Genomic DNA, 14,216 nt, shown 5'->3' on the forward strand with positions numbered 1-14,216 from the left:
GCAGCCCCATATCATCAATGACTGTGGAAATTTACATGTTCTCTTCAGGCAGTCATCTTTATAAATCTCATTGGAACGGCACCAAACAAAAGTTCCAGCATCATCACCTTGCCCAATGCAGATTCGAGATTCACCACTGAATATGACTTTCATCCAGTCATCCACAGTCCATGATTGCTTTTCCTTAGGCCATTGTAACCTTGTTTTTTTCTGTTTAGATGTTAATGATGGCTTTCATTTAGCTTTTCTGTATGTAAATCCCATTTCCTTTAGGCGGTTTCTTACAGTTCGTTCACAGACATTGACTCCAGTTTCCTCCCATTCGTTCCTCATTTGTTTTGTTGTGCATTTTCGATTTTTGAGACATACTGCTTTAAGTTTTCTGTCTTGACGCTTTGATGTCTTCCTTGGTCTACCAGTATGTTTGCCTTTAACAACCTTCCCATGTTGTTTGTATTTGGTCCAGAGTTTAGACACAGCTGACTGTGAACAACCAACATCTTCTGCAACATTGCGTGATGATTTACCCTCTTTTTTAAGAGTTTGATAATCCTCTCCTTTGTTTCAATTGACATCGCTCATGTTGGAGCCATGATTCATGTCAGTCCACTTGGTGCAACAGCTCTCCAAGGTGTGATCACTCCTTTTTAGATGCAGACTAATGAGCAGATCTGATTTGATGCAGGTGTTAGTTTTGGGGATGAAAATTTACAGGGTGATTCCATAATTTATTCCTCAGAATTGAGTGAGTCCATCCCCCCCCCCCCCCCCCCCTCTGCTTGGTCTAAAAAAGTAACCGTTACTGACTGCCACAATTTTTTTTCCTGATTTCTTATAGTGTTTCTTAAAGCCAGATAGTTGCCATTTGAAATGACTTTAGTTTTGTGTCATGTCTGTGATCTGCTTTTTTTCTACAAAATTAAACAACTGAATGAACATCCTCCGAGGCCGGTGATTCCATAATTTTTGCCAGAGGTTATAGCTTAGTTTTTTGATTTTTTTTTTTTTTTTAACCATGTTGTAAAAGTGTGTAATGTGGTAGAACAATTTATGCTGTTGGAATCATGTATTCTTTTTGCCCAAATTTGTATGCTGAAATGCAAGGAAAAAAAAACCTGTTGTACAAATTTTCCAGGGAAGCATTCCCCTAGACCACCTCCCCCTTTTTTTTTTTCCTCCTTTTTTCCAATTTGCCACTCACACCCCTGAATATAATGCATATATTTTTCTGTGTGTGCAGCTGAAAGCAAGGGCTCAGATACTGGGATCAGGAAAGGCAGAAGACCCCATGGACCTTATCGTGAAAGTACTTGACCAGAATGATAACAAACCTGTTTTCATTCAAGACACCTTTCGTGCAGAAGTGCCTGAAGCCTCATCAAAAGGTACTGCAAGCAGATTTTATGGAAAAACTCAACTAATGTATGTTGTTTTTCAAAGTACAAATGGATAAATGGGACCTCCATATCTCAAAATGAGACTACTGAGTTTGGTCAGAAAAACTGGAGCTATAATGACTTGCTAGCTATATTTAAGAGTTTATTGCCAAGTAAGCTCGCACATACAAGGAATTGGATGTGGTGGTGTTGGTGCATAAATAAGAAAAGAAAAAACACTTCTGTAATATTCAAAAGTCAAAAACGCAAAACTATAGTACTGTTAAATAAATATAACATAATGAAATGGGACTGTGCAAAAACAGGTGATTGAAGTACAGATGGACCTTTCGGTGCACCAAACTATACTTTATGGGGGTGGGGGGATTAGTGAGGTAAGCAGATATGGATCTGCTTGGAGATCTATATGCCATTATTTCTTGAAGTGAGTTGTTAATACTATGTTTTTACTTAACAGTTTGAAGTGAGTTGTATTTGTTTCAGAGGGCTTCATACCTGTTAAAATTCACCAGAATACACAAAAATTGACTTGGTCTTTAAAAAATGTTCTGGGGGGCACCTCCAGACTCCCTAGAATCAAGACTACACCCCCCACCGCCACCACCCTTTTATGTACCTTTATGTTCAAGTTTTGCATTCTTTTTATGCTTTGTCTCTCTCCTTAGAGGCTATTTAGAATAGATTTGTATGCTGTATAATGTGTTAATCCTCTTTGAGGGGAAAAAAGAGCATGTGCCCCCACTACGCCCCATTTTAGGGAATTGCTGGCATTGATTTTTGCCAAGAAAAAATTTCAGTCAGATGAAAATTTATTGCTTCAACCCATGGCCTAAGCACTCCCATGTCAAAAAAAAAAAAAAAAACTATTTTTTTATTTTATTAGGGGTGTCTAATAAAAGTTTGTTTGTTTTTTGTTTGTTTGTTTTGTTTTTTGTTTTGTTTTTTTTTGCATGGGAGCACTTAGGCTGTGCAGATTTTTGCTTTAATATTTGCAGATTTCTGCTTTAATATTTGTCTCACTTTGATCCAACATGCTGTTTTACACATCTTGGATGTGTGTTTTTGATTCATCGAGAGAGAGAGAGAGAGACTTGTTTCTTTACTAAATTATTTAATTAATTTATACATTTATCTATATGCCATACCATATGTCTTTGTTAAAGAGCATAAGACAGTACTTTCAGCATGAAAGTACATATTTTTAATGTGACAGCATCCAGTATCGTAACGGAATCTCTGCTGTTTCTAACAAACCAAACTATGGGAAAATTGGGTAAAAATTTGGGGAGTTACAGATTATTGTAGTTGGGGATACACCTTCCTCAGTACAAATAAATGCATTGGGGGCACAATAGGGACCCAGCCAAGATGACGGCCGGCTGATACATCAGCTCCAATAGCTCCAGCAGTCCATGAGGCGTCTATTCTTTGTAGTCTGATTTCAGATATGGCTGCCATGGTAGGAAAATTAGGAAAATGCCACCTCAAGCCAGTGGTCAGCAGTTTTCAAAGCTATTGAACTGAAATTTGGTACAAGAGTAGCAAGTAGGTACCTCCAAAACACGACTGGTTTTTAAAATTGTTATATAGTTTACTTTGATATAGTCTTTGGAGTTTGACTATGCCCATTGTTCTAGCTGAAATTGTGATATCTTGTGTGGGTGATCCGTAATTTATTTAGTCAATGAGAGAACATTATACATATCTGCAGTTATACATATATGTTCTGTTATGTGACAATATTGTCAAGAAGTTTTTGAATTGTATTAAATTCATTTCATTTGACAGTCTGGTATTGATTACACGCAGATGTTGATGCAACTACTAGGCTATGTAAATATATAGTACAATAAATACATGTTATGAGCTTCCGAACCTTTACTTCAAGAAATTTTCTCTAAATGGGTCTATGTAAATTTTATTTGAATACCCCTGATATTTACTGAAGAAAGATACAAGTAGTTTTTTATATATATATACGAGGGCTGTCCATAAAGTATAGGTCCTTTTTTTTTTCAAAACTATATGGATTTCATTCATATGTTTTTACGTCAGACATGCATGAACCCTCGTGCGCATGCGTGAGTTTTTCCACACCTGTCGGTGATGTCATTCGCCTGTGAGCACTCCTTGTGGGAGGAGTGGTCCAGCCCCTCGTCGGAATTCCTTTGTCTGAGAAGTTGCTGAGAGACTGGCGCTTTGTTTGATCAAAATTTTTTCTAAACCTGTGAGACACATCGAAGTGGACATGGTTCGAAAAATTAAGCTGGTTTTCAGTGAAAATTTTAACGGCTGATGAGAGATTTTGAGGTGACACTGTCGCTTTAAGGACTTCCCACGGTGCGAGACGTCGCGCTGCGCTCTCAGGTGGCGTCATCAGCCTGTTTCAAGCTGAAAACCTCCACATTTCAGGCTCTATTGATCCAGGACGTCGTGAGAGAACAGAGAAGTTTCAGAAGAAGTCGGTTTCAGCATTTTATCCGGATATTCCACTGTTAAAGGAGATTTTTTTAATGAAAGACGTGAGGACGGGTCCGCGCGTCGGGACGCAGCCGGCGCGGAGCGGCGGCACAGGAAAAACACCTCCATGTTGATAACCATTTGTAAAATCCAGGCGGCTTTTGATGGCTTTCAGTGGAGTGAGTATATGAGAAATTGTTTAACAGCTGGACATGTTCCAACTTGTCCTTAAGGGATCCAACGGAGGTGTTTTTCCTGTGGCGGAGGGTCGTGGTGGCTGCGAGCCGACGCGCGGACCCGTCCGCATGTCTTTCATTAAAAAAATCTCCTTTAACAGTGGAATATCCGGATAAAATGCTGAAACCGACTTCTTCTGAAACTTCTGTTCTCTCACGATGTCCTGGATCAATAGAGCCTGAAATGTGGAGGTTTTCAGCTTGAAACAGGCTGACGCCGCCTGAGAGCGCTGTGCGACGTCTCGCACCGTGGGAAGTCCTTAAAGCGACAGTGTCACCTCAAAATCTCTCATCAGCCGTTAAAATTTTCACTGAAAACCAGCTTAATTTTTCGAACCATGTCCACTTCGATGTGTCTCACAGGTTTAGAAAAAATTTTGATCAAACAAAGCGCCAGTCTCTCAGCAACTTCTCAGACAAAGGAATTCCGACGAGGGGCTGGACGACTCCTCCCACAAGGAGTGCTCACAGGCGAATGGCGTCACCGACAGGCGTGGAAAAACTCACGCATGCGCACGAGGGTTCAAGCATGTCTGACGTAAAAACATATGAATGAAATCCATATAGTTTTTGAAAAAAATAAAAAGGACCTATACTTTATGGACAGACCTCGTGTGTGTGTGTGTGTGTGTGTATATATATATGTGTGTGTGTGTGTGTGTGTATATATATGTGTGTGTGTGTGTGTGTGTGTATATATATGTGTGTGTGTGTGTGTGTGTGTATATATATATGTGTGTGTGTGTGTGTGTGTATATATATATATGTGTGTGTGTGTGTGTGTGTATATATATATATGTGTGTGTGTGTGTGTGTGTATATATATATATGTGTGTGTGTGTGTGTGTGTATATATATATGTGTGTGTGTGTGTGTGTGTATATATATATATATACACAAGATCTGTCTATATTGTAAAGCTATGCTAAATGGATATGACATGTGGATACACTCAAGGTTTCCCAGTGGTGACTGTTGAGGCTACAGATGCTGACGACAATACTACATACAATGCAGAGATTGCCTACAGTATTATCAGCCAGACGCCAGAGGAGCCAGTAGGCCTGTTCTTCATCAACGCAAGGAGTGGAGCCATCCTCCTTAATATTGCTCATGGATTAGACAGAGAGGTAAGGCATTAAACATGCTTAACTAAAAACTAATAACTCAAAATAGGTCACTGTCTAGGGGTAGCACTGGTACCACAGTCTCTTACACAAAGACTGGTAGCGTGTTTTTGAAAACATATTTGTGATTGGTCCATCTGATACGTCCGCCGCTATTGGCTATCACGCCACGCTCTGTGATTGGCTGTTGCATAACCGCCGAAAATGTAAGTTGGTTCCACTCCTCCAGAGACTGGTACCAGTGCAATGTTGTAAACAAAGTCTGCAGCCAATCAGAGAGCAGAGTCTCAGCCAATCAGCAAAATGTCACGTGACCAAATAACCCGATACCGACTCCTTTGCATTGGCTGGAGGAGTGGACCCAACTTATGTCTCGGGGTCACTAAACAGCCAGTAAGTCCACTTAAAATATCTCAGATTAAAATATTTCAGTGACACGTGATGCAATTTATTTTGCCACTGTGCACCACCACAATGGAGGTGAAATGAAACGGGTGCATTGACAGGTGGATGGATACATCGTTTCCCTGTCACTGAATGTCTTCAACTTAATTTATGAAGACAAGTAGTCTGTCTGGAGTAGACAGCAGTCTACTCCAGACAAAACTGAATGGTCATTGCAGGAGGACACTAGTGATTGAAACCACTAAGATGTCCCATTCGTTCCTCATTTGTTTTGTTGTGCATTTTTGATTTTTGAGACATATTGCTTTAAGTTTTCTGTCTTGACGCTTTGTTTTCCTTGGTCTACCAGTATGTTTGCCTTTAACAACCTTCCCATGTTGTTTGTATTTAGTCCAGAGTTTAGACACAGCTGACTGTGAACAACCAACATCTTTTGCAACATTGTGTGATGATTTACCCTCTTTTAAGAGTTTGATAATCCTCTCCTTTGTTTCAATTGACATCGCTCGTGTTGGAGCCATGATTCATGTCAGTCCACTTGGTGCAACAGCAAGGTGTGATCACTCCTTTTTAGATGCAGACTAACGAGCAGATCTGATTTGATGCAGGTGTTAGTTTTGGGGATGAAAATTTACAGGGTGATTCCATAATTTATTCCTCAGAATTGAGTGAGTCCATATTTTTTCCCTCTGCTTGGTCTAAAAAAGTAACCGTTACTGACTGCCACAATTTTTTTTTTTTTTTACTGTTTTCTTATAGTGTTTCTTAAAGCCAGATAGTTGCCATTTGAAATGACTTTAGTTTTGTGTCATGTCTGTGATCTGCTTTTTTGTTTCTACAAAATTAAACAACTGAATGAACATCCTCCGAGGCCGGTGATTCCATAATTTTTGCCAGGGGTTGTACACATATACGAGGTCTGTTAGAAAAGTATCAGACCTTTTTATTTTTTGCAAAAACCATATCGATTTGAATCACATGTGATTGCATCAGCCAAGCTTGAACCTTCGTGCGCATGCGTGAGTTTTTTCACGCCTGTCGGTTGCGTCATTCACTTGTGAGCAGTGGTCCACCCCTCTCGTCGGATTTTTATTGCGAATAAATGTCTGAACGATTTGGAGCTTTGCTGGATCAAATTTTTCCAGAAACTGTGAGAGACCTCCAGGTGGACACCATTCGGAAAATTCAGATGGCTTTCAGGGACGATTTTATGGGGATTACACAGATTAAGGAGTGCTCCAGCCAGTTTAATGTCCGCCCACAGCTTCTGAGAGCGCGGCGCTCTCCGAGCGCCAATCGACAGGCTGAAACCCCGCTGAAACAACCAGATCATTTCCAACGTGAAAGCTTTGTTGATCCGGGACGTCGTCTGACTTCCACAAAAATGGCAGAAGACGTGGACATCAAGACTTTTCGGCACATTCCACTGTTACAGGAGTTTTTGTCATGGAAAGAGGAGGGGAGGAATTCCACGCGTCGCGGTGGAGCCGCATGGCGCAAAGCAACGTCGCGGTGGAGCCTCACAGGACATGTTCTGGCATGTCCAGCTCATGCACAATTTCTCGGATAGTCACACGACTGAAAAGCCACCGAAAGCCATCTGAAAGCCGTCCTGTGAGACCAACACGGAGGTGCTTTTGTCCCGTGCCTTGAGCGGCTCTGTGGTGCATCCCACCACTCATCTGCCCACACTAAGATGCTGTGGGCGGTCTTTAAACCGGCTGGAGCACTCCTTAATCTGTGTAATCCCCATAAAATCATCCCTAAAAGCCATCTGAATTTTCTGAATGGTGTCCACCTGGAGACTTGTAAAGATGTAAAAAAAAAAAAAAAATTTACCCAGGAAAACAGAAAAGGATACACTAAATTTGACAAGCTCTGTGATGATGCAGTGACATTGTGCCATTGCTTGGGGAGAGCCCTGGACTGTTAAAAATGCAAAAGTACTTTTTATCTGATCACTCAATTAATCGCCAGAATAATCGATAGAATACTTTATTACTAAAATAGATAGCTGCAGCCCTAAAACTTAATATTAAAATGTTATCCCATTCATTACACAAGAAAACTGAAACAAATTTGGTAATAAAATGGGAGGAGGGTTATTTGGAGAAATCCTTTTATGCAGCCTGTTATGTTAATCTTGATATTTTGACGCTTCATATTAGTGATGCTGTTCATTGAGGGGTAAACATCTTGGACCATTATTCAGCCAAAAAAAAGTTGATGCACTCATTTGCACTTTTCGAAAAAGGCTGAAAAGCGGTGTTATGCTGAAGTTTTAATACAATGTCTGAATGCTATGAAAGCTCAATTTTTTTCTCCCAATAGACAAACCCAGAGTACACTTTGGAAGTACAGGCAGCAGATCTGGGGGGAGTTGGACTTACTGGAAAATCAAAAGTGATCATCACTGTTACTGATAGCAATGACCATGCACCAGTCTTCACTCAGTCATCCGTAAGTACATCAATCAATCAATCAATTTTATTTATATAGCACCAAATCACAACAAACAGTTGCCCCAAGGCGCTTTATATTGTAAGGCAAGGCCATACAATAATTACGGAAAAACCCCAACGGTCAAAACGACCCCCTGTGAGCAAGCACTTGGCGACAGTGGGAAGGAAAAACTCCCTTTTAACAGGAAGAAACCTCCAGCAGAACCAGGCTCAGGGAGGGGCAGTCTTCTGCTGGGACTGGTTGGGGCTGAGGGAGAGAACCAGGAAAAAGACATGCTGTGGAGGGGAGCAGAGATCAATCACTAATGATTAAATGCAGAGTGGTGCATACAGAGCAAAAAGAGAAAGAAACACTCAGTGCATCATGGGAACCCCCCAGCAGTCTAAGTCTATAGCAGCATAACTAAGGGATGGTTCAGGGTCACCTGATCCAGCCCTAACTATAAGCTTTAGTAAAAAGGAAAGTTTTAAGCCTAATCTTAAAAGTAGAGAGGGTGTCTGTCTCCCTGATCCGAATTGGGAGCTGGTTCCACAGGAGAGGAGCCTGAAAGCTGAAGGCTCTGCCTCCCATTCTACTCTTACAAACCCTAGGAACTACAAGTAAGCCTGCAGTCTGAGAGCGAAGCGCTCTATTGGGGTGATATGGTACTATGAGGTCCCTAAGATAAGATGGGACCTGATTATTCAAAACCTTATAAGTAAGAAGAAGAATTTTAAATTCTATTCTAGAATTAACAGGAAGCCAATGAAGAGAGGCCAATATGGGTGAGATATGCTCTCTCCTTCTAGTCCCCGTTAGTGCTCTAGCTGCAGCATTTTGAATTAACTGAAGGCTTTTCAGGGAACTTTTAGGACAACCTGATAATAATGAATTACAATAGTCCAGCCTAGAGGAAATAAATGCATGAATTAGTTTTTCAGCATCACTGAGACAAGACCTTTCTAATTTTAGAGATATTGCGTAAATGCAAAAAAGCAGTCCTACATATTTGTTTAATATGCGCTTTGAATGACATATCCTGATCAAAAATGACTCCAAGATTTCTCACAGTATTACTAGAGGTCAGGGTAATGCCATCAGAGTAAGGATCTGGTTAGACACCATGTTTCTAAGATTTGTGGGGCCAAGTACAATAACTTCAGTTTTATCTGAGTTTAAAAGCAGGAAATTAGAGGTCATCCATGTCTTTATGTCTGTAAGACAATCCTGCAGTTTAGCTAATTGGTGTGTGTACTCTGGCTTCATGGGCAGATAAAGCTGGGTATCATCTGCGTAACAATGAAAATTTAAGCAATGCCGTCTAATAATACTGCCTAAGGGAAGCATGTATAAAGTGAATAAAATTGGTCCTAGCACAGAACCTTGTGGAACTCCATAATTAACCTTAGTCTGTGAAGAAGATTCCCCATTTACATGAACAAATTGTAATCTATTAGATAAATATGATTCAAACCACCGCAGCGCAGTGCCTTTAATACCTATGGCATGCTCTAATCTCTGTAATAAAATTTTATGGTCAACAGTATCAAAAGCAGCACTGAGGTCTAACAGAACAAGCACAGAGATGAGTCCACTGTCTGAGGCCATAAGAAGATCATTTGTAACCTTCACTAATGCTGTTTCTGTACTATGATGAATTCTAAAACCTGACTGAAACTCTTCAAATAGACTATTCCTCTGCAGATGATCAGTTAGCTGTTTTACAACTACCCTTTCAAGAATTTTTGAGAGAAAAAGGTTGGAGATTGGCCTATAATTAGCTAAGATAGCTGGGTCAAGTGATGGCTTTTTAAGTAATGGTTTAATTACTGCCACCTTAAAAGCCTGTGGTACATAGCCAACTAATAAAGATAGATTGATCATATTTAAGATCAAAGCATTAAATAATGGTAGGGCTTCCTTGAGCAGCCTGGTAGGAATGGGGTCTAATAGACATGTTGATGGTTTGGATGACGTAACTAATGAAAATAACTCAGACAGAACAATCTGAGAGAAAGAGTCTAACCAAATACCGGCATCACTGAAAGCAGCCAAAGATAACGATACGTCTTTGGGATGGTTATGAGTAATTTTTTTTCTCTAATAGTTAAAATTTTATTAGCAAAGAAAGTCATGAAGTCATTACTAGTTAAAGGAATACTCGGCTCAATAGAGCTCTGACTCTTTGTCAGCCTGGCTACAGTGCTGAAAAGAAACCTGGGGTTGTTCTTATTTTCTTCAATTAGTGATGAGTAGTAAGATGTCCTAGCTTTACGGAGGGCTTTTTTATAGAGCAACAGACTCTTTTTCCAGGCTAAGTGAAGATCTTCTAAATTAGTGAAACGCCATTTCCTTTCCAACTTACGGGTTATCTGCTTTAAGCTGCGAGTTTGTGAGTTATACCACGGAGTCAGGCACTTCTGATTTAAAGCTCTCTTTTTCAGAGGAGCTACAGCATCCAAAGTTGTCTTCAATGAGGATGTAAAACTATTGACGAGATACTCTATCTCACTTACAGAGTTTAGGTAGCTACTCTGCACTGTTGGTATATGGCATTAGAGAACATAAAGAAGGAATCATATCCTTAAACCTAGTTACAGCGCTTTCTGAAAGACTTCTAGTGTAATGAAACTTATTCCCCACTGCTGGGTAGTCCATCAGAGTAAATGTAAATGTTATTAAGAAATGATCAGACAGAAGGGAGTTTTCAGGGAATACTGTTAAGTCTTCAATTTCCATACCATAAGTCAGAACAAGATCTAAGATATGATTAAAGTGGTGGGTGGACTCATTTAGATTTTGAGCAAAGCCAATTGAGTCTAATAATAGATTAAATGCAGTGTTGAGGCTGTCATTCTCAGCATCTGCGTGGATGTTAAAATCGCCCACTATAATTATCTTATCTGAGCTAAGCACTAAGTCAGACAAAAGGTCTGAAAATTCACAGAGAAACTCACAGTAACGACCAGGAGGACGATAGATAACAACAAATAAAACTGGTTTTTGGGACTTCCAATTTGGATAGACAAGACTAAGAGTCAAGCTTTCAAATGAATTAAAGCTCTGTCTGGGTTTTTGATTAATTAATAAGTTGGAATGGAAGATTGCTGCTAATCCTCCGCCTCGGCCCGTGCTACGAGCATTCTGGCAGTTAGTGTGACTCGGGGGTGTTGACTCATTTAAACTAACATATTCATCCTGCTGTAACCAGGTTTCTGTAAGGCAGAATAAATCAATATGTTGATCAATTATTATATCATTTACTAACAGGGACTTAGAAGAGAGAGACCTAATGTTTAATAGACCACATTTAACTGTTTTAGTCTGTGGTGCAGTTGAAGGTGCTATATTATTTTTTCTTTTTGAATTTTTATGGTTAAATAGATTTTTGCTGGTTATTGGTGGTCTGGGAGCAGGCACCGTCTCTACGGGGATGGGGTAATGAGGGGATGGCAGGGGGAGAGAAGCTGCAGAGAGGTGTGTAAGACTACAACTCTGCTTCCTGGTCCCAACCCTGGATAGTCACGGTTTGGAGGATTTAAGAAAATTGGCCAGATTTCTAGAAATGAGAGCTGCTCCATCCAAAGTGGGATGGATGCCGTCTCTCCTAACAAGACCAGGTTTTCCCCAGAAGCTTTGCCAATTATCTATGAAGCCCACCTCATTTTTTGGACACCACTCAGACAGCCAGCAATTCAAGGAGAACATGCGGCTAAACATGTCACTCCCGGTCCGATTGGGGAGGGGCCCAGAGAAAACTACAGAGTCCAACATTGTTTTTGCAAAGTTACACACCGATTCAATGTTAATTTTAGTGACCTCCGATTGGCGTAACCGGGTGTCATTACTGCTGACGTGAATTACAATCTTACCAAATGTTCGCTTAGCCTTAGCCAGCAGTTTCAAATTTCCTTCAATGTCGCCTGCTCTGGCCCCCGGAAGACAATTGACTATGGTGTCGCTAACTTCACATTTCTCAAAACAGAGTCGCCAATAACCAGAGTTTGATCCTCGGCGGGTGTGTCGCCGAGTGGGGAAAAACGGTTAGAAATGTGAACGGGTTGGCGGTGTACACGGGGCTTCTGTTTAGGGCTACGCTTCCTCCTCACAGTCACCCAGTCGGCCTGCTTTCCCGGCTGCTCGGGATCTGCCAGAGGGAAAACTAACGCCGGCTAAGCTACCTTGGTCCGCACCGACTACAGGGGCCTGGCTAGCTGTAGAATTTTCCACGGTGCGGAGCCGAGTCTCCAATTCGCCCAGCCTGGCCTCCAAAGCTACGAATAAGCTACACTTATTACAAGTACCATTACTGCTAAAGGAGGCCGAGGAATAACTAAACATTTCACACCCAGAGCAGAAAAGTGCGGGAGAGACAGGAGAAGCCGCCATGCTAAACCGGCTAACTGGAATGCTACTCAAAATGATGCAGTACTACCATGTGTGCTGGGTTAATCCAAAAGATTAACTAATTTAAAAAGTTATATAAGTAACACAATTAATTGGCTTAGCAGTATTGTTAAGTTTATGGGGTCAATGGTAAGACAAACCCTTGTTCAAGTGTCAAGGCTTCTCAACCATTTTCCTTGCTAAAATCTAAATTCTTTGAAGTCCAGTGGCTGTGTGGAGTCGAGCCCTGGTCCCACCAAATAATGAACAGTGAATAATGAGCCATGCAGCATGTCTCTTTTTCAGTTTTTTTTTTTTTCTTTTTTGTATAAGAGGTATTCAGCAACTGTGGGAGAATAATGGCTCCGAGATGCTCTTAGAGTCAGAATATTCGGCTAACAAGGCCCATCTCTGAGCGTGGCGCTAATTTCAGGAAGTTCAAAATTTAGCAACAACAGTGTGGGGCAGATTGTATGAAGTACTATGAGGACGAACAAGGATTTTAGAGATGTGTGTGTGGTGAGGACAAGGCTGCTAAAAGACCATTATCTGAGGCCTAGCACCTACGAGGATGGGACAGGCTATTTTGGACAGGCTCAGCCCTCTTGCACACAATTCCACCTGCTTTGTGTGCTGGATGCTGTATATAAAATAATTATTTTGTATTAGATTAATCATTTTCTGTCAGAGCTTGGATGTTGAAAACACGTCTAATCGCTTCTGGAATCAGAGGACTCTTTTATCTGGACCCTTTTTGTCCCGTCTCTCTCCTGCTCCATGAAGTGTAGAATTTGTATGAATAGCTTGGTAAAACAGTTGCATGTTCATTCCTTCTTTATAAGCTGCTGTAAAAGTATGTTTATGATAGACTTTGCATCTTGTTAATGGATTAGATGAGGTATGCTCTGTGCGTACTGACACAGTGACTCGTGCGCAGTAAGAGCATTTACGCAGTGCGCCAGCTTGCAAAGAGTGATTTTTGCAGTCAATAACTGACAGACACAATGTTAAAAGTTTGATCATGGTATCAAAATGACTGTTTAAAGCTGCGGAAGAAATAAAGCCAGCGAGGAGTGTAGAGGCGACTGTCTATGAACGCAGAGTGCGATTTTGCAGACATATCAGACGAACACAAAGTTAAAAGTTGGATCACTGTGTAAAAATGCTGTTGAAGAAATAAAGCCAGCAAGAGGAAGCGGTGAGGTGATCCAGGAACCCGTGGTTCTGTTCTAGCTGGTCTGGTGCATTTAATGACTCTGGAGCACAGGTGAACAGCAGCCTGGCGCACGGCGCACACCGGCTGGACTGTACTGGATTGTCTATCTTTGAACTGCGTTTAAAAAATGAGACATTTTGAGTGGATGCTGTGAATCGAAAACCCACACTTTAAAGGGACAAGTGTGGGAGGGCTGGAGGTTTGGACCAAACCCATGCCTAAACGTGCACCAACATCGTGTTAACATGGCACTACGTGGATCGCATGTGGCTTGACGTGGATCATATGCTGTGACACGAGCCTTTGGAGGCTGGATGGGGCTGAAATGACAGGTCAGTCATGGCTCATTAGAGGCTGATACCTGGCACATGTGAAGTACTTAGAGGCTTCTTCATAGCGGATAAGTAATAATTAAAACATGGATCATTCTTCAAATATTCGCTAACACACCCATGCGTTGCTCATTATTCATGGCTTATTATTCATTGAGACCGAGGCTTAAGCTGCTTGCGCAGCGATAAATCCGCTGTGCACCCTCTTTATGCAT

At 41.1% G+C, this 14,216-nt stretch overlaps 1 protein-coding gene across 1 annotated transcript in view; it reads left to right on the forward strand.

Moving 5' to 3' along the window:
* cdh1 (cadherin 1, type 1, E-cadherin (epithelial)) overlaps positions 1 to 14,216 on the forward strand; it is a 63,647-nt gene that overhangs the window by 27,802 nt on the left and 21,629 nt on the right. The window contains exons 7-9 of the mRNA XM_034184637.1: positions 1,241 to 1,385; positions 5,051 to 5,223; positions 7,957 to 8,085. Coding sequence (XP_034040528.1) covers positions 1,241 to 1,385; positions 5,051 to 5,223; positions 7,957 to 8,085 — 447 coding nt within the window. The remainder of the gene's footprint in view (positions 1 to 1,240; positions 1,386 to 5,050; positions 5,224 to 7,956; positions 8,086 to 14,216) is intronic.

This window comes from Thalassophryne amazonica, chromosome 13 (genome assembly GCF_902500255.1).
Source record: "Thalassophryne amazonica chromosome 13, fThaAma1.1, whole genome shotgun sequence".
NCBI lineage: Eukaryota > Metazoa > Chordata > Actinopteri > Batrachoidiformes > Batrachoididae > Thalassophryne > Thalassophryne amazonica.